General features: G+C 42.9%; 1 protein-coding gene across 2 annotated transcripts in view; it reads left to right on the top strand.

Moving 5' to 3' along the window:
• LOC122786292 (thrombospondin type-1 domain-containing protein 7A-like) overlaps positions 1 to 25,732 on the top strand; it is a 115,432-nt gene that overhangs the window by 83,961 nt on the left and 5,739 nt on the right. For both annotated transcript variants that reach the window (XM_044052488.1, XM_044052487.1), the window contains exons 9-26: positions 2,831 to 3,071; positions 4,189 to 4,304; positions 5,853 to 5,985; positions 7,337 to 7,440; positions 9,063 to 9,257; positions 9,428 to 9,694; positions 10,031 to 10,209; positions 11,067 to 11,072; positions 11,188 to 11,321; positions 11,695 to 11,848; positions 12,893 to 13,034; positions 13,167 to 13,282; positions 13,376 to 13,493; positions 15,360 to 15,505; positions 15,651 to 15,825; positions 17,757 to 17,930; positions 18,071 to 18,166; positions 20,311 to 20,393. In XM_044052488.1, the coding sequence (XP_043908423.1) occupies positions 2,831 to 3,071; positions 4,189 to 4,304; positions 5,853 to 5,985; positions 7,337 to 7,440; positions 9,063 to 9,257; positions 9,428 to 9,694; positions 10,031 to 10,209; positions 11,067 to 11,072; positions 11,188 to 11,321; positions 11,695 to 11,848; positions 12,893 to 13,034; positions 13,167 to 13,282; positions 13,376 to 13,493; positions 15,360 to 15,505; positions 15,651 to 15,825; positions 17,757 to 17,930; positions 18,071 to 18,166; positions 20,311 to 20,393 (2,579 nt within the window). The remainder of the gene's footprint in view (positions 1 to 2,830; positions 3,072 to 4,188; positions 4,305 to 5,852; positions 5,986 to 7,336; positions 7,441 to 9,062; positions 9,258 to 9,427; positions 9,695 to 10,030; positions 10,210 to 11,066; positions 11,073 to 11,187; positions 11,322 to 11,694; positions 11,849 to 12,892; positions 13,035 to 13,166; positions 13,283 to 13,375; positions 13,494 to 15,359; positions 15,506 to 15,650; positions 15,826 to 17,756; positions 17,931 to 18,070; positions 18,167 to 20,310; positions 20,394 to 25,732) is intronic.

The raw sequence follows: 25,732 nt of genomic DNA on the forward strand, positions 1-25,732 counted from the left end.
TATTGTGAGTGACACTTCTCAGCAAACATCGTAATGAGGGGTTGCACAGATGGACACAGCATCTGTTTTGTCAACAGATCCTCATTTTATCGTTTACACACACAGTTCATGGCAGTAACAACCTAGTGGCATTGGGCCTAGTTAGGAAGTTTCCAACCATAGTACTTCATTTATTTATTTTAAGTAGAGTCATAATTGGTACTGACACATTGTTAGTGCATGCTCGCTCTCTGTGACAACAAGTGGGGACTTCAAGAAAATGCGATTTTTAACGACTCAACAAAAGAATCAGTGAATAAATTCAGGCCTGCTTGAGTTTATGATATTTTAAGAATATTTTCGCAATTTTATTTTGCCTTTAGACAGCCCTCTTTGATTGGAAACTGAATTCTGTTCAATGCTTTGAGTCCTAAATGGTAAATAGCTAAATCTGTGTTTTAGCTTACAGGGGCACAAGAGCTGCTGGTCTACTGCTGCCTCATTTGGTATGTTTTTGTCAGTGAGGTTGTTATGAAATCAAAAAATCACGCGTTTGACCTCACTGGTGGAGGCAGCAGTGGGTCAACAACTCCTGTGTGTTGCGGTGTAATATTGCTGATTTTGTTGTAGGAGGAGTACATGACATAAATGTCAGTTTGCTGCATGTAATTACAGGAAATAAAACTAACATAATTGAAAAGTTCAATGTTCACTATGTATTAGGTTTGAAATGTGATAGAGCATTACCACATCTTAGCTTGGCTGTGTGCTGCTCATGTTGTAGCTTTGCAAGTAGCAGCACGAGGGCTAGCAAATCACGTCATGTCAGGCTAATATTTCACCACAGGTGCTAACTAATAAAAATCCTACTGGTGGGTTTTTAGCCCAAACACAACACAGTGCAAACCTCTCGCACAAGAACATTCTTCTCTGTTCCTGATGTGGTAGACAACACATCACCGTCTTGCTGCCGGGTTAGCCATGCTAACATAGCATTGCTGGTGCTAACTTTCATTAGTCGTCTCCAGCACCAGACAGCCCACCGTGTGATATGACATAATTGAACTCTCACAGCTGAGTTTGAGTGAAACGTGAATGCATAATCACATTAGCACATTTACTAAGACTACATCAAGGTGGCCTTAACATGCGTCATGGCATATGAGCTAATTATTCAGGTCAAGACAAACAAAAATCTCATGGGGGTTTATTATATAAGGACAGTATAAGGACAGTAAAATTATGTCATTAACCACACATCTAATAAAACATGAAGAGAATGAGAATGGTGAGACAGAGCTACCGATGAAGAATAATAAGAATTCTTAATTTTCAGCCATTTGTTGGTTCTCATTCTTCAAGCGTGTGTCAAACTGAATTGGTACGGCACTTAAATATTTATCAGTGAACAGTTTAATTAGCTCTATGCCACTATGATGGCGTGTCCTTTTGTGTGCTAATGAGCTTCAGGACTGATAGATGACCGCCCATGATGATGAAATTCAATAATGTATCTTATAAATGACTCTCTGTAGGACATCACCTCTGGGCTGTTACACAGAGGTCAGTTGTCTCCTTCGTCTCAGACACTTTCTCACGTCCAATTCATTGCTCCGTCTCTGTCGGGGGGGGGGTGTCGTGCATTGCTTTCCGAGGTGCTAATGGCTGACCTTCTCCTATAGGGGGTTGTCTTTTTCCCAAGGTGATGACGGTTGCTGTTGACAAGTTTCTGTGATGGAGTGGTCACGTGGTGCACGGACCCCACCTGGGTTCTCACTCTGTATAGACATTTCACCCCGTGGGTGATCTCATCCCTGTCAATCACTGCGGCCAGCTAGGTCCCCGGAGACCCTCGGATTTATCGCTTGTGCTGCTTCAGCCATGTTTGTTTGCCAACAAGTCATGGGAAAATCAAAGCTAATTGTTAATCGATAGCTCGACACAGACTCGCGCAGCAAGGCCAAGCCGACGACTTGCTGTTAGTCGTCCTGTACTTTGTTCCTGCATTGCAGCTTTGGTGCATTTTCTTTAACTGGATTAGCTATAATTGCTCAACCATTAACAACAACAAAAATAAGATGTAATCTGCTATAGAATGGTGCAAATCTTTCTTCAGTTTCTTCAGTTAAATTTGCATACATGGTTCCTGTGCAACCATTGTGATGTTAATCACCCAAAACACATGAAGTCAATAATGAACCTCAATTAAAAACAAGCTGTGTTTTGTATGAGGTTAATGACCATCTTTGAGTTTAGACTCCCGTTTAAATAAAGAAAGAAAAATGCCTGCAGCTGCTGTGTTTTGTGATGAGGGTTAGTTTTTGCAACACAACACTGAGTGGAAAGGTAGATCAACCTCTCTGTTGTTCCCCTGTCGTCATAAATAGGTTTTTACTTTCACTTTGAGCCCAGACGAACTGTAGGTATGTCTGAAAACTTCTTCACATGCATTAAAATCGGGAGCAACTGGACCTCTTTGAAGGTTTTTGAAGTGGAGTTACTCCTGGTTTTAAAGCCGTTGGATAGGCCCTGGATGAATGAGAATCTCCAAAGACGTTTTTCAGTGACATGTCAGACGGTGTAAATTTCAAGCTCTACAGCACTTTAATATAGCCTCTTTACAGCCTTTATAGCCCTGCTTTGTAGACATCAATCAGCTCAATTTCCACATCCTGCCTAGAAGAGCTGATGGTTGTTGAGTCCACAAGCTTTGACGAGTCAAAGGATGTATCATCTACAAGCCTAGTCATGCGTGACCCGATGTGTAGAACTGCGCTAGGCTCCAATGTTTCCCCTTTATCCTTCATCAGTCCTGAGTAGATGTTCCTCTTCACCCGATGTTTCCCTCCAGGTGGAGTCCTCTGTCCTAACACCAGCGCCCTGCAGGAAGTGAGGAACTGCAATGACCATCCCTGCACTGTGTACCACTGGCAAACGGGCCCGTGGGGCCAGTGCATCGAGGATTCCTCCATCCCGACCACCAACATGTCTGTGATCAGGACGCACAGCGAGGACGCCTCCTGCTCAGTGGGGATGCAAACACGCAAGGTCATCTGTATCCGAGTCAACGTGGGCCAGGTTCCCCCCAAAAAGTAAGACTCCCGGAAGTAACATACACATGGTAGGAAGATTAAATGGAAGCCATGTATTCTACTGTGCTCTTTGTCCAGAGCAGCTCCATAAACTCTGATCCCAGTCTTTGTACTTTGTATGAAAAACAAGAAATCTGACCTTAAAATCAACAGATGCATAGGTGTACCATATTGATGCCAAAACTGTGGCGTTCTAGTGTTACAGCTGCTTGGTTTTCAGGGCAAGAAATGTCCAATATATGCAGAGAGTAATGAATACAGTATCAGAATGCAAATGATTCAACCCATTCACAACAATTAATATGTGCATAATTTGTATAATGTACAGTATACGGTTGATTTCGCACATGGCACCTTCTGCTGTTCATTCTACTGGTTAATTGGTTGTTGCTGTGTGTGGCAGTGTTTTTAGGTGATGTAACCCACCACCCCACCACCCCGCCACCTCCCATAAGCATCTGCTGGCAACCGACATTATCTATTTATTAATGCAACAGAAATGGAGCATTAGTTTGGCAGCGCTATGCAGGCAAACCCCAGCAGCCCCCCATGCTGTGTATGGAAATGAATCTGGCTGTTTTATTCCTGTGCTCACTCCCTAAATCTACAGTAACACGCTGAGCTCTGAGCCTTGGGACACACTCTCACATCAGTGCAGGGAGGGACAACCCAGCCTTGACCAACAGCTCCAGCTGTGGCCACGAGTGTGACGGCCGCAAGCCTAAAATTCAAACTAATTAACATAGGATAGCAAAACAATGGTGGCAATATTAATTGGGTGTGATTGAAATATGGTTAAAATATCACTCAAACCCTGAAATTGTAGACTCAGCACAGAGAGCCTTGATCCCAAAAATGGAATACTGCAACATCATGAGGATAAGACTCACATTCAAGTAGGTCCATTAAGAATGGAAGTGCACACACACACACACACACACTCACACATCCATTCGTCTGGCACACCGGGGGCTTCCTCGCAAACTCCCCGCGTGGTGCCTTTGGCTCTGATCCAGCACATCTCAATCTAGATTTCCAAGGGTACGCTCAGTCCCTCACTCTGTGTGTGTGTGTGTGTGTGTGTGTGTGACTGAGCATGTCAATGATGTACTTTCAGGTGTCCAGAGAGCCTGCGTCCAGACACCGTCAGGCCCTGCTTACTGCCATGCAAGCGGGACTGCATCGTGACCCCGTACAGTGACTGGAGTCCATGCCCGGCAGCATGTAAAGCAGGTAGCTGTATACTCTGCACACAGCACATGTGTCACACCGGACGCATGCAGCAGCACCTCGGGAATCCATTTTGCTCTCGGTTGACGGAGCGTACCGTATATGCTCATCATTATTTCAGCACCGGCAGACTGCTAATAAAATCATTGTGCGCACTGAGACGGAAGATGGAAGAATTGAAATTCTGTTTGAGTTCTGTCATGTTTAATGTATTCCTGCAGAAACCTGTCTTTAAAAAAAGAAGATGTCCTATTAAATCAGGGTCCCCGGAAACACTTTATTTCAGGTGGTAAGCATCATGGGTGCAGAGACTGTGACAAGATGAAGGTAGAGTTTTATAGATGGGTGGATCTAATTTGGGCCGTATTTGCCACAGAGAGTTGCCAGATTTAGCAGGAGAGCTCAGAACCCGTCTCTGCCTCAGTGTCAGAAGAGTGTGTCTGTGTGTGTGCAGGACTGGTGCAGTACAGATTGGCTATTGTGGCAGCCCTCTCCATGTTTGACAATGGAAATGCAAATAATTGCATAACATGCTAGAACTGTACTGTTTGGTGGAAATGGAGCTTTGGTGCTACGTTGTACTACTACTTGATCTATCTAAGTGTGATCAGGTGTCAGTGATAGGTCTGGAGAGGCTCATATCTTTTGCCAACACATACCCACTGACAGTCAGTCATTGATTGATGGAGTTTGTATCACGAGTCCCATCCCCTGTATCGATATTCCTCTGAAAGCTCTACATGCTGCTCCATATTCAGTAAGCCATCACAGTCCATCATGAAGAATAACAGGACCAAGAACTGTAATGTGATATGATAGTCCTCACATAGACTTCCTGTAATGTCCATAACTTCTACCACACACGGGGGTGTATTGGATACCACAGAGCAGATGATGGGGGTTAAAACTCAATATTCCACTTGATTGTATTAGCTATTAGTATTAGAAGACTTTGGCAAAAGCAGAGAATGGAGACCTGCTGGGCTTTCGTTACAAACACTGTGTTCTCCATTTGTGTGTTTTAATAAAACACAGTGAAGATCACGGGTGAGATGTCTCAGTCATCGTCCTTTAATTTGCCCGCACTAATGCCTTTCGCTTTTTTTGTGATGACTACTCCAGAGAGAACTTTGAAAGTGCAGCAGCCCTGTTTTTGATCAAGAATTCTTGTGTTCATGGCTTTGAAAGGTTCCTGTTCAGCCTCAGAGTTTTCACTTCAACTCCACACCATGTTATGAAAAGTTGAAAGTGGTTGAAGTTTTATGTACCTCTGAAAAAACACCAGAAAAACACATTGCAGGGCAAATGAAAAGAGTGTCCGGCAGACACGGGAAAACAATTTAAATTGATATGTCTGCGCGTGTGTGTGATCGGCCCAAAGTCCTTTGCTGCTCCTCATTTGTAGCTGTAACTAAGCAACCAACTGATTCCTCTTTCTGCCAGCGCAAAACTCACGGGAGTTTTCATGAGGGAAATCATTCTCAGTTTAAAAAAATAAAATAAAATGGCAAAACCTGCATTTTACATGTGTTTTCTGTTCATTTCTCTTAGATGGAAATATGAAGAAGAAACAGAACAGGAAGCGTATTATTATCCAGTTACCAGCCAATGGTGGACAGGACTGTCCTGAGGTGTTGACCCAGGAGAGAGAGTGTGAGGCTCCATCCGTCTGCAGTGGATACCGGTAAATGGTCCTTCTGTCAAAATAATCAGCTTTTTGGTAAATTACTGGTGGTTATGATATGTCTGAGGTGATGAGTACAGAGGCATTACCAGGTACCAGTTCTAGGTACCAAAATGGCTGCAGGATTGCCATCATAAGGGGTTTGGTTTGGATGAAAAGCCATAATTAGTCCAGTTAGCATCATTTAATTAAGCATTAAGTTACAATTCCTTGTCTTTCCACTGCCATGACTTATTGTATGTTGTTACAATTCATGGTTCTCACATGAAGGATTTGTTGATTCCATGGCTTCATCTGCGTTTCTGTCACAGATCACAACATTTCCTTCTCACAGCAGTAAGGGTCAGGTTACGCTCATACAGGACCACTTAACCCTTTATCATGCGGTCAGTGAAAAACGTGGAAATTCTAAATTTAAATTTAAAGTGTCACTTTTTTTCTTTTTTTTTTTACTTTTGCGACAAATCAAGTTCAATGAAGTGACCAAATATGGTTCCTTGTCTGTCTAGTAAAACATTTTCTGAAAGACATAGTTAGTTAAGTTAGTGTTAGTGTTACAGGGTTATGGAACCCTGACAATAACCTTCGCTGATTGGCTGGGAGAAGTCACATGGTTTTCCAACCTCACTGGGCTGTATAGCGATGCCATTTTGGATCGCTGCGGAAGTTACCATTTATATTGATATGATATATGATATTCATTGCAATCTGTGGACAAAAGCTTGAATTAAAGTAAAACATGCACCACCCTCTTCTTCCTCTTCGCCCAGTCTCACACGCAGGAACTCCATTGACTAGAGTTCAAATATTTCAGCTGGACTGACTGGATTTGTGTCACCGTGCGTGTGTCAACACTGCAGTTTGGTGTGAATGCACCTATTTCGATTTGTCCGCCCTCACTGAACAGGTGTTAAGCACTGATTCATCCATCCATGGTGTCACAATCCTCCTCTAGGGCAAATGACAGAAATACTGCTATAGTGTAAAAAAACAAAACAAAAGACAATCAATCATAGGAGATCTGAAAGAAGAAGAAGAGGAGGCTTCTTTTACACAAATCCTCACATCTGGTTTGTCATTGTGTGAAGTGGGAGTGAATATTGGATTATCCGCTTCAGTTAGTAGCAGAAATTGACGAAGGAAAGTGTTGTTTGAAACTGTTCAACCGTCCTGCAACCGGTTCACCTGCAGCAGCTTAATCCTTTAAAAAATGGAAAGATTATAATTGCTCTGTTTGTTTTCTCCCCCCCCCACACTTCCCCCCCGTGTCGGCTGTTGCAAACACTGCATTGTATTTGTGTTTCTGTGGCTTTCGACTTGGCCACCTTTCACTCCTCTGATTCCACCCCAGCTGGAAAACTCACAAGTGGCGGCGATGCCAGCTGGTCCCATGGTCGGTCCGTCAGGACAGTCCTGGAGCTCAGGAGATGTGTGGGCCGGGGCTGCAGATCCGAGGTAAGCGATGGCAACACACACACACACACGTGACATCTGAACACGTAACTGCAGAGGAAAATAATAGAACTACAAGGTGTTCACATCAAATACAAAGCACATTTTTTTTTACCTCCCATTACCCCAAGCAAGTTTGGCTTTCACACACACACACACATGTGACAACAGATGTTTGTGTGTGACTCGGAGCCAAAGTAACATCCAAGCTCACACCTGAGTCTGTGTAGAAGCATAAATACCTCCTTCCACATGCCGTTTCTATGTGCTTTAGTGTCGTGATTGTCCACTCAGCAACATTTTAGCTGCCTTTCTGGTGAGCAGCCACTCACAGTGACCTCTGCTGGACATCTTGGTAACCTCCTCAGACACTCTGACGCGCCGCTTGACTTTGACGTGTGTTTAAGGTTTGAACTTCCCCACCCACATTGGAACAGATGTCCTCATCTACCGCTTCCTTCGCTTGACAATGATTTCAGCTCCTTAAAACATTTACTATTCCTCTGAGACACACGCGTATGGAGCATGCCTGTGGTCTGAGTGAACGATCAGGCAGTAACAGTTGACTTGTTTCCCCCCCGCGGTGCTCACACTCAGACTCCTGTTAAAGTCTCGGAGACAGAAGCCATTATTTGATTTCAATAATGAGCATCCTGCTCCTCCGTCTTTGCAAGGCTTTGTGCACCATTACCAGAAATAGTATCCTCTGAACCAGAGAGAGACAATTCAATATAACCCTCTTACTGTTCATCAACTCACTCGATACAGCCTGTGGAAGAACAGAGTCACTTTACAGCCTTTAATTCCAGTATTTCCTATTGTTGGGTGGGTGTTTTTGGGTGTGCTGTTTGTGTTGTGGGTAAATAGTAATTAGTCATGCAGTAATGTGGTAGTTACTACAGAATACTTGTAAGAATGCAAGAATGACTAGTGAGTTAGAACACAGAACTGCTGCTTTTTTTACACCGGTCTTGCTGCTATATTTGGTTATCTCATGTTAATTTATACATAGTCATAGTTTTCTGGAAAAATGTAAACATTTCTTATTCTTATTTTATTGTTAATATTCTATTTTCTCTTTTAAAATTGTTATTTATATATTTGTATTTTGCACCAAGGGAGTGGCACCCAAATTTCGTTGTCCACAAAATAACGACAATAAAGGCTATTCTATTCTATTCTATTTTATTCTATTTTTCCATTACTATGTTAAAATGTACAGTATATACAGAGGCTCTTTTTTCAACACAACCTATAGGCAGTCCGAACATTTTTTTACTACATAAAACAAACCTCAAGCAAAAAGTATTGAAAAGATGTTTTAAATCGGGTTGAATTTGTGAAATTTGGAAATGCGTCACGGGTTCAAAGTTCACTCGGCTCGTTTTTATGAACAAAAAGCAAAGAAAAGCGGTCCTAAACGGACTCAACAACACGTAAGAAAACGCATTTTTTAAAGCCTAAATATGTGACCTATATGTGTCTCGGGCTGTTTCAGACACAACAGTCTGCTGGTATTTTCATTATTAAACACAGAGGTTGAGCATAAAAAAAACAAGCATACAAAATCCTCCTCCTCCTCCTCCTCCTCATACAGTAAACTCTTTCATGCCATGTCTTTGTAGCTGTTTCATGCCGGAAGCAGGACGGTGGGCAAGTGGAGGTTGAAGCTTGTCTTAAGTTTGCCAGCCCTATGCCGCCTCTCATCCAACACTGCCAGCTGCCCTGCCAGGAGGACTGTCAGCTCAGCAGCTGGTCCAAGTTCTCCTCCTGCACTGCCGACTGTGTGGGCGTCAGGGTCCGCAAGAGGATGCTCGTGGGTGAGTGGCGGCCTGCTGACTTCAAGCTGACTTCTAGATTGTGTTAACCTTTGGAGTGAGATCAAGCGATGTTGAAAAAAAACCCATTAACATTTTAAATTTCAAATTTGAGGCTGAAAGGCCTTTTTTTTTTTAATCTATTCTAACAATTAATATTTCATTTCTTTAAGGGAAGAGCAAGAAGCGTGACCAGTGTAAGAACCACCAGGTGTATCCGCTGAGCGAGACGCAGTACTGCCCGTGCAACAAATACAACGCTCAGCCTGTGGGGAACTGGTCGGACTGTGTCCTCCCCGAAGGCGGCCGCCTGGAGGGTCAGCTGGGAATGAAGGTTCAGGGCGACATCAAGGAGTGTGGCCAGGGATACCGCTACCAGGCCATGGCGTGCTACGACCAGGACAGCCGCATTGTGGAGACGTCGCGCTGCAACAGCCACGGTGAGGTTCACGTGTGTGTGTCTCTTCACGGTTGGGTTTCGCCGGGTGTAGCTACAAGTAAATTCTCCATGTCAGAAGCTTATTCCCAAGAGCTAAAGTCGATGTAGATGCGTTACTACAACTTCCTTTACCGCTGAAAAAGTTTGGAACTTGCTAATGAACTGTCACTATAGCAACGGGAATGTCACCATTTTCACAGCATTGCATCATCAAGGTCTGAAGGCTGTTCTTCTCTTGTTATTATGAGGAAAAATACATTTTTGAATTGTGTAATAACAGCAAAATGTATACAAAAACAACAGCCACAGGCCTTTATTGTTATACCATCGTACGCAGGATACATCGAGGAGGCTTGCATCATCCCCTGTCCGTCCGACTGCAAACTGAGTGAGTGGTCCAACTGGTCGCGCTGCAGCAAGTCCTGCGGCAGCGGCGTCAAGGTTCGCTCAAAGTGGCTCAGAGAGAAGCCCTACAACGGCGGGAGACCATGTCCTAAACTGGACCACGTCAACCAGGTCAGAGACGAATGTGTTTATAATGTGCTATTAGTGTCTGAGCACGTTTAACTCTGTAATGGACAGTGTATTTTAAGCTCATGTCAACAATAACAACTGTTTGGAGTCCCTCAATCTCTCCATTTCCATTTCTCTGCTACTTCCAGTGACCTCCGTCCACGATTGTGTGTAAATTCAACCAAATAACTTCTTAACTTTACCACTGCGGTTGATCCGCTTCTTTGAAATAAGACTTTGTGGCGTCTGTATGATTTATGATCGCCTGTAAATGTGCCTCAGTCAAATAACTCGACTGCTTTCAAGTTGTCTCAAAATGACGCTGCCAGGCTTTTTAAGTAGAGCCCACTACTCCGTCCTACTCGACCTCTCCTTCGCGCATCCCTAATTTGGCATCCAGTAAAAATAGACTCTAAAATACGTTGCGATTGAATATCTATCAGGCGCTGCGGCTCGGTTTCTGATCTGCTCATTTCTTAGTCTCCTTCTTGACATTAACGATCGTCAAAATATCCTCCTTTCATCCGTTCCAATGCGAGAATCTTTCTATTTTTGCTGCAAACCTCTGGGATCATCTCCCCAGTCCCTGATCGTAATAGTCGAGCCCTCCCAAGACATCCATCCCTGTCTCGTATTTTTAGTGTGTTTTTTTTCTCTCTGAGTTGGGATTTATCTTGTTGCACTCAAGACAAACACTAACCGAGTCCAAGACCAGTGCAGTTGTCCTGGTATAAGTCTAATGTACTTATTACTGTATGTTTATTATTGTAAATGTTAAAAAAAAGAAGCTTTACTATGTTACTTACAATAACCTCTTTCCTGTTTTTCTTTTTCGCACGTTTAATGGATTCCATCTCCAGGCTCAGGTAACTTCACCAATCTTTGTTTTTCATGTTGTTCTTTCTTTTATTTAACTCTGTAGTTAAACTGTGGGTTTACCGGTTAACTGTGGTGTTTTTTGGTTTTTTTTTATGTGGTCAGGTGTATGAGGTCGTGCCCTGCCTCAGTGACTGTGGCCAGTACGTCTGGGTGGCAGAGCCCTGGAGTGTGTGGAAGGTGAGCAACGTGGACGTCAAGGACAACTGTGGTGAAGGCGTCCAGACCAGGAAAGTCAGGTAAGAGGATCCAAAATAACGTTTTTACGCAGCAGCCAAGTGTCCTACAAACCCTGACCAGAGACCACATGACTTGGTTAAACAAACTCTTACGTGAGTTTTAATGTCAGTAAAAACGGTCTCAATCATGAGTTTCAAGTCGTCTTCACCATACACCATGATGTCTGTTTTTTTAAATGACGCTAATATAAGTAATCCTGGTTTCAAAAGAAGCAGCATGGTGGTTTGTTTATGGTCATGTTTGGAGCTACAGGTCCACATTTATATGACCATCCAAAGCTGCCACTCACAGTCCAAACACAGGCATGTAGATTGAGGTGTAAATTGACCTTCAGTGAGTCCGTGAGTCTTAGTTTGAACCCTGTATTTCCAGGTGCATGCTGAACACCATAGACGGACCCTCTGAGCAAGTGGAGGACTACCTGTGTGACCCGGAAGAGATGCCTCTGGGGGCCCGCAACAGCCGGCTGCCCTGCCCCGAGGACTGCGTCTTATCAGACTGGGGAACCTGGACCCCATGTGCACTGGTAAGAATATTATATTAGTTTATTTTGCCATTGTACAGGTCACCTCCGCACAGAATTTACACAAGGTTCCTACAGTTAAAAGCAACTTAAACGCAACATTTTATAATAAAGCTGTACAAGGAAATGCTGTCTACACTAAGACGTGTTGCTGCTGTACTGTGTGTCTGTGTCTGATCTTGAGGTGGAGACGAGCAGAGTAGAGCAGAGCTCGGAAATGCCTGCTGTTTGTTGGCAGGTTGATTTTGCTGCTTTGTGTTGCATAGTGTGAATGTGTGACTCCACTGTCCTGATTCCCATGATGGAACCAAGCTTGAAATACTACTTGTACAAAATAAAATATGCCTCGTACACATTGGCTGGTACCAGTTTCAGCCGTGTAGTGAAATCTTGGTTCATTGAATTCACACTTTATTGTGTCTGGCGCTGCAACCGACACGACTTTATCGAGTAATCGTTTGGTCTATAAAATGTCAGACAGTGTTTGCCAATCCACAAGCTGAAAGGTTTTTTGTCCACAAGCTGAAAAGGATTCAATTGAAATGATTTATTTGTTGTATGGAGCAAAGAAATCATTTAAAATATTCACATTTAAGAAGCTGAAACACTCAGAAATCTTGTTCTAATCATGATGAATCGATTATCAGAATAGTTGCCGAGTCATTTCGTAATTGATTAATAATGAAGTCATTGTTTCAGCTCGGATTGTGTTGTCCTGGATAAAGTCACTGGCACATGAATGCCCAACAGAAACATAACATCTGTTTTGTTTTCATTTGTTTTTCTCTTGTTCATTTGTGTGTTTTTGAGTAGTTTTTTCTCAAGACAATCCATCAAAATAATGGAAGTTGTCATCTCAAAGACACAATATGTTTAAAAAGACGACGCTTAACCCAGTTCAGATCAGTGTGGTGTGCAGACATTACCCTCAACCCTCACCCTAATGAAACTCGACAGCGGTGCCCTCAAATATGGAGGGGAAATGTGGATGGCGTTTGCTTCTTGCTTGTACAGACGACAGTGTGAACGATTTCTCCTGCTTCTCAGCCGTGTAACGGGAACAGTACACGGGCGAGGGCGGCGTTCCCGCTGCGGCAGCCCGGAGAGGAGAAGGATTGTCCTCCGACTAAAGAGACGGAGCCTTGCAAACTGAACAGCAACTGCTTCCATTACTCCTACAACATCACTGGTGAGACTCAGACCTCAGACCTGGCCTTGCTTGCTCTTGTGTGCTGTCCACGCACACAACCACTTACCCTTACGTGAACATTCTATGACTTCTCACATCGTGTTTCGCTGACGACACATCCTCCTCCTGCAGATTGGAGCACCTGCCAGCTGAGCGACAGAGCGGTGTGCGGAAACGGCATCAAAACGCGCATGTTGGACTGCGTGCGTAGCGACGGGAAGTCTGTTGACCTCAGGTTCTGCAAAGAGGTACGCTGTGGCGTTTGTTACCCTTCTGTGTTTTCACACGTCGTTCTCGGGCGACTTTTCCGAGTATGTGAAACGGTGTTGTTGTCTCTGCAGCTGGGTCTGGAGAGGAAGTGGCAGATGAACGCTTCCTGCGTGGTGGAGTGCCCCGTCAACTGCCAGCTGTCCGACTGGTCGCTATGGTCTGGGTGCACTCACACCTGTGGGCTGTCAGGTATGTCGAGAGAGCTCTGTTTACACGTGTGAATAAATCTACAGCATCTCTAGGTGATGGACAGGAGTTGCTCCTTTTAGCCTTGTGGTCTGTTTCTAGTTTGACCAACACATTTCAGCATTGGAGCTTCGGATGCTGATCAAACACCTTTTTTTAATGTATCTGCGATTAGAATCCTGATTCAACTCAAACCTATTTATAGAGCACATTTAAGAACAGGAAACCGTCCGTGACGTGAGAAACGAGGATGCTCCAGCTAAACCCAAAGAGAGAGAGAGAGGGATAATGATGACCTTGCATGTAATTCAATAGGATCAGGCCATTGATTGGCGGTCCATTACGGGTGCGTGTGCTCTGGGGCTCGGGGAGGAATCTTCTCCACATGAGTCCCTGAAAAGAGAAGCGGCCAGAAGCAACACAAGACCTGAAACTAATACAGACTTCATCTATCGTGGTAACTTTAATCTGTCCCCAGGCGAGAAGGATATTTCTTTTTCCTTTTAACAGAGAAACAGCGGGTAGAACCATGAAAAAAAAAGAATAGGACCCTCCTCGCTTTCCTCCCTGTGTTTGTATTTTATCTCCAGGCTGGCTCTGAGGACATACTTCCCTGGAGAAGCTCTTTCTGTTCCTGAGCCAGGAATAGCAATGAGCCTGGATTAGTTGTTCCAGGCAAATGAACATACCTGGAACCAGCGAGGTGCTGTTTTCAATCAGGAAGTCTTACAAAAAAACCACAGCGATTTTCCTGCACGTGTCAACCTGTGCGCATAGATAATCGTGGCATTGTGTGTTCTCACGCCAGACCCCGAGATAAACAGCTGGCGCGGGTCGTCTTTCACCCAGCAGCCGTCCCCGCCACCCACCGCTCGACACCAAAACTCTGCCATGCTCGTCTGCGGGGAGCACGCTGATGCGGGAAAACCCTAATGGAGGGTGATGACAGGTTTTTTGTGGTTACGGGCTACAATTGTATCAAGCCATCTGATGTGTGTTTCAAGGATGGGAGTCAAAGGGCTCTCTGTTATTGCCAAAGTCTCCCGAAGAGTGTACGCTGAATTTAAATTATCGCCGAAAAAGCCTCACAAATTGTCCTTTTTGAATGTCTTTACTTGTTTGATTTTCATTTCGTGCCACTTGTGAATCTTTATCGCTGAATGCTTTGTGGTGCCGTGGCCAAAAAAAAACAAAAAACGCTCGCATTCCATTTGAGGCAGCGGCTAATCGAGAGTTTTCTCACATTTCTCCCCCGAGGCTTTTTTGTTCAAGTGCTGAGTGAATTTGGTAAAAGGCTCCTGCCCTTCTCCTCCTCCTCCTCCTCCTCCTCCTCCTCCTCCCGACTCATCCCTCAACCTAAGAGAGCCTCTGGTTTTATTTTACTTCTAGAAGGAAATAGGAGTCATTTAAAATGGCTCCGTTACCGTTGCTCGGAAGAAGTTGGGAATTCATACTTTATTCTCTAATACATGAGATTAATGAGCCCAAATATGGGATAAAAGCCTGCATTCAAATTCTCAATTACGTTTCATAAAGAATGATTTTTTTCCCGCGCCAAAATGATGTTACATGTCCACAGATATATATATGATCATGAAAGAGTTTCAACCGCTTTGAGACACGTTAGGCTGAAATAAGGAAGTGAGGGTAAAAGATAAACAATTCCAACAGATATCAGTTGAATTTCACATAGTTCTAAAAAAGTTATAGCCTATATTGGAACTTCCTCTAACGTCAAATGTCTCGTTAATCAACGCAGTATATGATATTGACACGTTTACATTCAAAATAATACTTATAATAATAATAATAATAATAATAATTTACCCTCAAAAATAATGAGATCTTTTTTTCCCTGCCGTCTTGCAGGGAAGCTGTGGAGGAGACGGACGGTGACCCAAGTTCCTCAGGGTGATGGCAGACCGTGTCCATCCCAGATGGAGCAGTGGAAGCCTTGTCTGGTGAAGCCCTGCTACAGCTGGAGATACAGCGTCTGGTCTGAGTGCAAGTCTGAGGTCAGTCATCAGATTCTGGTTTCGAAATCTGTGGGCGGGCGTTTAAGATTGGAAGAAAGCGCAGTCATTGTCAGAATAATATGAAGTAACTCTGCTGCTGCTACACAGTGTGTGTTTTTGACCTGCGCGTCCTCTCCCACATCAGGGGGCGAGGTGTGGAGAAGGCCTACGCTTCAGGAACGTGTCGTGCTTCGTGTCAGACGGCTCGGGTCTGCAGGACAGCAGCCTGGTGGACGACGAGCTGTGTGGAGACCTGGAGCTCTCCGTGGATGGAGATACACAGATCTTTCTGCAGGAAACCTGCACTGTTCCGTGTCCAGGTAGGACACTTCAAACACTCGCCTATGTTTACCCAGAGAACCAGTTAAATCAGCCACATGTCTCTCTGGTGGGAGGATGCAGATGCATCAGCATAAAAACACAGAGAAATCCCAGTTTTTCCGATACACTGTGGCCAACTGTATTGTACGATATCTTATTGAAGAAGAACATGGTGCTCTAAACACAGTATCATGACCTCATGAGTCCGCCACACTGTACATTATATCTTGTTTCATATATCGTATAGTATTGTATTGAATCGTAATTGTGTAATTGTATTACGCATGGTACACATGGTATATCATATTTTGTATCAGAGTTCATTTTTACCATAATATACTTAAAGGATGATTAAACCTTTTTTTTAAGGGGGGCAGTTCATTCAAATATATTCCTATTTTTATCTTTAAATGCATCTTTAATGAAGCCTGAATTTGCCTTCACCACTTCATGCTGTGTTCTTGCAGAAATAGACAAAATAGACCCTTAGCACCTCTTCACTCATAAGTATAAGCACTTGTGTTCAGCCCAGGTTTTCACAATAACAACAAAGACCCTCCAGAAGCACTTACTGTTAAACATGTTTGATTGTGAGTGTGGCACACACACACACACACACACACACACATGTTGTTGACAGGTGGGAGGTGGAGGGCTACGCGAGAAGCTTTAACAAAGCTGATAATGGATGTGTTTGTGGAAGCCAGGACTTATTGAGCTGTGGTGTGTGTGCGCCTCGCAGCTGCAGTGTGTGTATGTGTGTGTACAATCTGTGTTCAAGTGAGTGTGTACCTGTGTATACATCCTGTATGCTGTATGTGTGTGTGTGTGTGTAATCAGCCCCCATGTGAATTTAATTGACTAACTGGGGACAGGTGGGATTTTCAAGGTCAAAGAGGACATAGTCAGAGTCCTGCCTTTGTTCATTCTAACTTCTAAAAACTCTCAGAATGTGATTCTTTCCGTAATTACGTTATCCTTTTTTTTTTTGGAGGAGGAGGGGTCGTGTCCCGATTAATTAAATTTGTAGGAATGTGCTCACATCAGCCTTGCCATTACACCAGGAGCCGTGTGACCTATTTAACAGAGAATCCTCTCCCTGCTCACCCTGAGTGCTTCCTGCTGTGCAGATTATTATCACGAAAAAAGGGGGGAAAGGAAGGTGTAATTTTGGTTGGAGTGCATGTATTTGGCAGTGGACCAATACAATTTAATTAAACTTCAAACTTATGCTATTATTACTCTGTGTTTGTTTGGTCAGATTGACAGATCCATCTTTCTTTTGATTGTTGTGATTCTTTTGAATTTAAAAATATACACCATTGTCGGCTCATGTCGTGTTCATATCCAACATTTAAATTACTGTGGGAATAACACACAACCCCTTATATGGACATCCTGGGTGTGTGTGTTCTTAGGTCACATATTCAGGCTTTACAAAATGTATTTTTTTTTTTTCGTCTTCTTATGTGTTGTTGAATGAAAGTTATGATCCACTTTATATTGCATTTTTAAGTAGTGATATAAAGTTGCTGTGCAGAAGTAAAATAGACCGTCTTTCTTTCCTTTTTGTTCATAAAAATGAGCCAAGTGAACTTCGAACCGTGACATATTTAGCTTGAGGTGTGTTTATATAGTTGGTGAAAATGTGCTGTGTGTTGTGTTGAAAAAAGCATATAAGACACTCTATATCGCACATTCTTATAGCGTCTGTGTATACACTGTACGTTTAAACATAGTCATGTGTTCTAAAGGTTAACGCCCCAATAAAACCAAACGCGGCTTCCTTCCTGTCCTGTATGAATGAAGGAAAAGCCTTAATATGAGAACACAGGTGATTGTGCAGATTCTCTCAGGTATTTGATACACACCACTTACTCATATAAGTGGTTCTGGCACACAGTGTGACACTTTCTTGTTTCCTCCACAGGAGAGTGCTACCTGAAGGAGTGGACCACATGGAGTCCGTGTCAGCTGAGCTGTGTGAGCGGGGACGACCTGGGCTTCGGCTCGGTCCAGGTCAGATCCCGAGCTGTGGTGGCCCAGGATCCCGAGAACCTGCTGCAGTGTCCAGAGCAGGAGATGGAGGCTCGACCGTGTACAGGTCAGTCCAGCACAGAGATTTCTTTTTTGTTTTACATGTATTTAACTTGTTTATGAGTTTTACTTTAAATACACTATTCATTAGAATATGATGCATTACTTTGTTGGTAACTACTGTGTCTGATTATGTTCCTGCTGCAGAGGGCCAGTGTTTTGAATACAAGTGGAGGAGTGGACCGTGGAAGGGCTCATCTCGACAAGTCTGGTGTCAGCGCTCTGATGGCCTAAATGTCACAGGTAGACATTGTTACTCAACTTTCTCCGGTTATGTCTGACCAAAGAGCTCCTCTGTCCAATCAAGCAAAAAAAACTATTGATTTTGGTGCAGGAGAGATAAAGTGATATAAATCATGTTTTCAGGCAGGGCAAGCATCCATGTCTCAGGCTGGTTTTCATCAGTGGCAGTATGTTAGCAGCTTGCATGGCATCCAAAAACCTCATCTATCACTTTTAAAAAAAATGCCTGAGACAAAATTAAACAATCAGTGAATCTCCATATCAGCAGGGTCGGGTTGTTATGGTGATACCGTTGCTACCAGGACCTTTATCGTAGACTCCAGACAGACACTAACAGTAAAAAGCCTCTTTAACGAGACTCTAATCTGCACAACGCTGACACACGGGTGAGCTTATACTTAAAACTGTCACGCAGCGTGTCGGAATCCCAGACAGCATTTTCAGTGTTTCCTGACAGCAGTATCTGGGAACGTGCAAGCAGATGAGGCTTTAATCTGTAGCTGTGTTAAATTTTACAGCCACAGTTTAATCTCACGTGGCAGGTTCAACCTCTGCAACTAAAGCATTCTTCCCGAACCCCCCACCACATTTCATACCATACATTTCCAATACTCAGCTCTGAGGCTACGCTAGAAGCAAACGAACGTACCCGATATTTTATGTTTTTCTATCTGAGGCTGTTCTGATAGGCCCCACTGATTTTTTTTCTTTTCTTTTTCTTTTTTTTGTCCTCCTTTTGAAGGTTTCTTCACTAGCAGTGGTGTTCCCCTCATGAATATTCTCCCTGAGATTGCTCCCAGAGCAGGCCAACTAATAAATATTCAAGAAGCTGATCTGATAGCTTACAATGTTTTCACAGACGGGTTTTTTTTCTGAGAGTCTGAGCTGGTTTGATCCTTGTCACTAGTGCTGTCTGGCTATAGTATCCAGCTTATTTTTTATGGTGTTATTTTCAGCTTGAAAATTCTTGAAAGTGCTTGAATTCTAATGTAATTTGAAGTTTGGAAAGTGCTTGAATTTCAAAATTCTGCCTGAAGTGTCTGCTTTATAAAAATATATCCCAGTAGAACAACAGTTTCTGAATCATTCTGACGCTCAGTTTAAATACATAAAATGTAAAATACACTGAGTTCCTGCCAAGTGATAATATATTTGCGTTAAGAAGCAGTTGAACAGGTGTACCTATTAAAGTGATAGCTAGCAAGCTATCAGGTAGCTTGATAGATAGATAGATAGATAGATAGATAGATAGATAGATAGATAGATAGATAGATAGATAGATAGATAGATAGATAGCAGGCTGAGTAGCTGAGTGGGTATATTATCTATTAAAACAACAATTATAGTCTACTTTCATTTTTATATTATCAATCCATCTCATTTCATATTTTAGCTATCTCGCCAGCCTGCTACCTGGTAGATAACTAGCTAGCAGGCTGACTGGCTAGCTAGCTAAATAAGAAAGTATCACCATTTTTGAAATCCTTTGAATTCTCTATGAAAGAGTAAAATAATAATTTCTGAGTATGTACTCTTTATGTATTTGTAATAATAATGCTGGAAAAGCTTGAAAGTGAGCCTGCAATGATGGAATGTGCATACTGGGAAACCTGTATTCCCCAATTCAGAGTAACATGCTTCATGGCTATGGAATTATTATGTGGAACTATGGATGTTTCATTAATGTTGCAATTTCATGATTCCACATTTAGAAGTCAAACCACAGACGTGCTAATACTGTATGTAAGTGACATTCAGCCCTGGAATTAATTACCACACAAATCATAGCGGATAACTATTTAATTGCTTCTGTTCATTTACTGCCATGATTACGCCGTAAGTCTCATTACATTTTTGATGAAGCTACTTCAGTTAGTGATGAAGAAATACATATATTTGTTTCACAATAGGGTGGTTAATTACAAACAACTGCCAGAGTCAGTCTGGAGTTGTTAGTTGGATTGTTTTTTTTCTGAATGTGGTTATTATGAACTTATTCTAATGTCACATTGTATGATGAGGCTTGTTGTACTAATGAGTTGAGACTCAGTGAAAGATGACGGCACAGAGAGCTGAGTGTGAGACACATTTATCCGGTAATATTGTACCATCCGAGTTTGACCTTTTTGGTCTTGACCCTGCAGGTGGATGCCCTATGACTGCAATGCCAATGGCTGACCGATCATGTGACCCGCCCTGCACCAAGCCACGTTCCACCTGCACGGAGGTGAGTGATTTCAATACTATACTACTACTCACATCAGGTCCAGTCTTCAGCTTTCACAGATTTGCTGCTGCCGTTTGTCAGGGAATGAGTGATGCGTTTGAGTTTTATTGGTTTAAAAAGGCAGTTGGAAAATTTCAAGCACTGTTGCTGCACAAAAAAAACAAATCTGGTGGTGAGTTCACAACAAACCACTTGTGGTCTTTTATCCCCTAGTTGGCGTCTATTTCCTACCACTTTATCCTCCACATGAGGGTCGCGGGGGGTACTGTGCCAATCTCAGTTGACATAGGGCAATAGTCCAGGGTAATAGTCCAGTCCCCTGGACAGTTGGCCGGTCCATCACAGGGCCAAATAGAGATAAACAACCATTCACTCTCATGGTCAATTCAGAGTGTCCAATTTACCTTCTACCTACCTTACCCATGCACACACAAGGAAAACATGTCACATGTCACAGAGCCTTCCCAACCAATCAAAGACCACAATGGGAGCAGTAAACAGTTGAGACCTGGGCAAGACAATCAACAAAAAACATGACAAGGGTTCAATGTTCAGCCTGGAGAGATGAAAGTGTTTTTTTTGCATCATCCCCCCTCATGTCAAATATAAAAATATTAATTTAAAAAATCATTAACATTGACTCCGACACTAAGTTCAGAAGGTTTGATGTCATCTGTGGGCAAACAAAACTAAGACTGTGGTCAGCAACCGGAGACTAGCGAGCAGCCACGTGTATCAAGTTATATATAAAATAAAACGATATGAAGTGATGTAATTCTCTGTGTCTACAATTTTAGAACGCGAGCAATTTATGTGGAATCTGTGGTTTCCATGAAAAATAGATGAATCTTGTGGGAAGGAGACCAGACATTTTTCCGCCTTTTCAGTGCGTCTTACTCATAACGCAGTCTCATCAGCATATAAAGAATATGTTACTCTTATCTCATGTCTGTGGCATTTTCTTTGTTTCCTCCAAAGGTTTTCATGTCAAGTCTTGGTTCTTTGTTGTGACTAATTTGTTGTGAGGACCAAATGGGAGGATTTACAGTGCTGCTGTGGGAGAAGAGTGGGGGGTAATCAATAGTGTTAGTTCAGACAGATGTTTAACTGAAATGTCAGCCCCGAAGTGCCGTGCACTTCACTTCACTGTGTACCGTCAAAAATCTGGGTCACAAGATAAATCCATTTATCCAACACGATTTAAACACATATTTAGCCACAGATGTCGTTACAGACGATAAAAAAAAAGATTAATTTGAATGAAAGCATGTAGTTCAAAAAAAGTCTTTGTCTCCACATGCCCTCTGAGGTGATTATGACAGATTAGCAGCAGCATCGCTTGCAGCAGGTCGATTTACAGCACCACAGGAAACTATGTGTCATGTCCATGCAGGAGATCAAATCAATATGGGCTTCAGCCTCCTTCAGTGATAATGTGAGCTCTGTGAGTCTGTTATTTCGGTTTTTTTTTCTAGAGGCTAAAATGTCTTGGAAGTCTTGTGTTTTCAAAATAAAAAACAAGGTTGGATTAAAAGCCAAATGGGGAAAGTGGGAGTCCATGCGTAGGCAGCGCATACAGAGGCAATCCTGACACGTTAAAATGATGCCTCTTTACAAATTCTGCGGCAGACATAATTACTGACAGGATTATGTTCGGTGGCTTAAGTGCCTTAAAGTTAGGGCCTTAAATCGTGTTCAGTGAGAGCAGGAGTCACTGCAAAGAGGATGTTTGTGCTGTAATATCAGATTTTTCAGGATAGGTTAGAGTTCTGTAGGGATGTTATTCAGTGGAGCTGTTTTCAGACATCAATTCCAGGCAACAATATTCATATATGAAGTGTTTTTTGACTCTTGGGGTGTAAATTACTCTGACAAAGACTCTTTTTTGGCAAAATTGTGTTGACAAGGCTGCCTAATCGCCAGGTAAAGCAGTGAACATCCTCTTAAGATAGTGTGCACTTAAGCTGGCTCATATTTCGGAGCCTTTTTTCTCCGGTGTCCACGGTGGCAGCCGTGTTTTCACGTCGCTCGCGTCCCTCTGTGGCCCTGCTTCACAAATCCTGAACAACTCCTTTAAGAGCAGATTAACTAATGTTACAGCAGCAGAAGGTCCAGTAGAGGTGGACAGCAGAACAAGGCAATGCAATACAAATGCAGACTTATATAAAGGTAAATAATGTACTCAAACAGTGCAGTGGTACAGAGTACACGTCCTTATTATGTTTCTCATGTTGAGCTGTTTGGCTCCTCTGGCAAATATGGAAATAAGTACACACATCATTTGTGCAGCTATTCTTCTAAGGACACTGCATTGACACAGCCTAAACTAAGTGTTATCCTTAGCCCTAAACTTAACCAGGTCCTCAGAAATGAGGTTCTGCCTCATAAGGACCATGTTTTGGTCTCCATTAAGGGACTACTGATCCTGACAAGGCCAGCGTTTACGCCAGAAAAGCTCCTAAAGAGGCCACACATACAAACACACACACCCTGACAGAGTGCAGACCAGCACAGATATAGGGACTATAGTGTAGGATCTAATGGCTCATGGTGACTTAAAGTCATAATGTCTTGGCCTCTTCAGCTCCAAGGTTTAATGTTCTTGGTTTAATCTGTTTTCTTGCGGCTCTGCCAACTGTACAGAAGTGCAACCATAAATCACCGGAGTGGCCCTTTAATGCTACAATAAAACACTTAAGTACTGATAGAATCCCTTGTAAACTAAGGGAGGCGTGTTATGTTCCAGTGTAGAAAATTTACCCTGTGGGTGATAACACACACACACACAGCAGCAGCGGCGGTGGTGGCGGCGGCGGCGGCGGCACAGCTGGAGCTGAGCCTTCTGTGTGGGGTTTTTCCAGGTTTCTCCAGCTTTAATTGGAGACTCTGGCTGGAGGTTTGAACGTTTGTTTGTCTTTTTGTGTTGGTGCTGTGGTGTTAACCTCCCTCTCTGCCAGTTTCAGCTGGGATTGGCTCCAAGTTCCCCCCATTATTATCCTGCATAGATGAGTGGTACAAATAACAAATGGATGTGTAATAACAGGCTCAGTCAGTGTGTCCCCATTATTAAGAGTGAGTTATGGTGAGGTGCTTTTAAAAATGGTTAAATGGCCTAAATGACTTGACCCTTTAACACCGATCGGAAAAGTTGTAAGTGAAAACCAATGTGTGGTTATTACGGTAGTTTCATTCAAGCCGGAGAATCAGCGTCTTTGTCACCAGAAAGGGGGAAAAAGTCTGTACATAATTTCCATTTTGTGACCTGTTTTTGGACATTGAGACAAAGACAAACAATTTCAAACATAACATGCAAAATCTACAGTGTTTTTTGTAAATAAAACGTTTTGTTTTTCCTTTAAATTGTTAATACACTATTTTGACATGCAGTAAATCGAAAATAACTGCCAGATATTGAAAGTTATTCTGGAAAAATGGGCAAAAGGTCTGGAAAATGTCCTGTGAGTAAGTGCCTTTGCCCATTTTTCCAGAATAACTTTTAATATCTGGCTAGATATTTACAATTTTACTGCATTGGTTAACAAATTAAAATGAAGAAAAATAAAGTTTCATTCAAAAAACAAACATGTTGTACTACAACAGCGCAAGTGAAATTACCGAAATAACCACATGATGGCTTTGACCTGCAACTTCTCAACTTGTTGTCTGCAATACTCTCAGTGTTAAAGGGTTAAACAAATGTTTGTTGACTTCTATAAAGAAAAAAATAAATCGCAATCAAGTGGTTGCTTTTATATTCATTCGGAGCATAAATTCATCTTTAATTACACTTCATTTTCAATAATTAATTAATAAAAAATGAATTAACAATTAATTAATTATTGAAAATAATTCTGCCACCAGTGACGAGCTCAGTGCTTGGATAGAAACACCCTGTGCAGCCAGTTATTCCTCACAGTGACAGATTAGCGGTGGGGAAAAAGAAGGCAGACTTTTTATGAAGCAGTGAGTTATTATTTAGTGATATACCGCAGGGTTACGAGGCAGAGATGATACTTTTCATGCCACAACTCAGGTGTATATATCACAGAATTTACCCAATGATTTACCAGCCTGAGTTTGGTTCGTGGAAGTTTTGTTTTTTTTTCCCCACAAGGCGCTGAAGATTGTGTTTATTTTGAGAGGCAAGGTTATCCTGAGTATAAATTAATGGACGTATGCTTTGTGCTATAAAGCGAAAGGTGTGGGGCTAAAGCAAACACCTCCTCCTTTATTTGCCAGTGAGATGTAAATGATCCCTCATTTCCTGCTCTGTCTGCTGTGGGACACACGCAGCTCCTGTTTGCACGCCGGCAACTTCTGAAGTGATCCTCCAGAGAGAGAGATGGGGAGCTGGGGGACCCCCTGCAGAGTGATGAATGCAGAGAGGGATGTGATGTGGAGGTGTGGGAGGGGGGGGGGCGGCGGCGGCGGCTCATCTCGTCTGCACACGCCCTCTGTCTGACAAATCAGACGGCGGCAGAGTCACAGAGTCACAGAGCTGATTTTAGGATGCAAGACAAGTTCACGCTAGACGACTTTTAGCTCCAGTTCAGACCTGGCATTGAAATCTGAGCGATCCGATCGACTGAGGTTCAGGTCTCAGCTCCTGCAATCCATCATGTATTCATCCTCAAATCAAATCTCGAAAAACCACATTCAGAGGACAGATGTAGCCACATTCCGGAGCTTGCGTGAAGGCGGGTAAAATAGATGAACACTGCATGATTGACAGCAGTATAAGGCCTCGTTAAGCACAAACCAGGGATTTTTAAACACATTCAGATTGAACCTAATCTGATCAGATTGATCCAGTTTTTCCCAAGCTGATTCAAACCACATGCAGAGGTGGTTTCGAAGGATTTCAAAGTGTCTTCTGTGTCACTCGCAGCACAGCTCGACGACAACGGATGTTAATTGGAGGCGTGTTAAATGATCGTCACAGTGGAAGGCAGTAGTTAAAAAAATCGGAACAATGTTTGTTTATTTTGTTTAGGCTACTTGTTTTTCCAGGGGTGTGGCCTGTAACTATAGAAACCCACGTGTTTTGAAAGAACCGACATGGACAAAATACAAAATACGAATCTCTCAGCGAGGTAGAAACAACGGTGTTTCCTGGAGGTGATGACAACACAGACACAGCACATCAGCTCCGTTGATTGACTATTGACTCTGACAACAAAATGGCAGGAGGACGGGAGCGCAGGGGGGAAAGTGACAGACTGAGTGTCGACGAGTCATTTAAACCTTCATTTCAAAGTCTTTTCTTCCCTTCTTCTCTCCCTCCTCTCCCTGCGTCCTTGTTTATTCAGGCTGTGTCTGCATTTTCCTTTTATTTGATT

The sequence above is a fragment of the Solea senegalensis genome, linkage group LG20 (assembly GCF_019176455.1).
Source record: "Solea senegalensis isolate Sse05_10M linkage group LG20, IFAPA_SoseM_1, whole genome shotgun sequence".
Taxonomy (NCBI): Eukaryota; Metazoa; Chordata; class Actinopteri; order Pleuronectiformes; family Soleidae; genus Solea; species Solea senegalensis.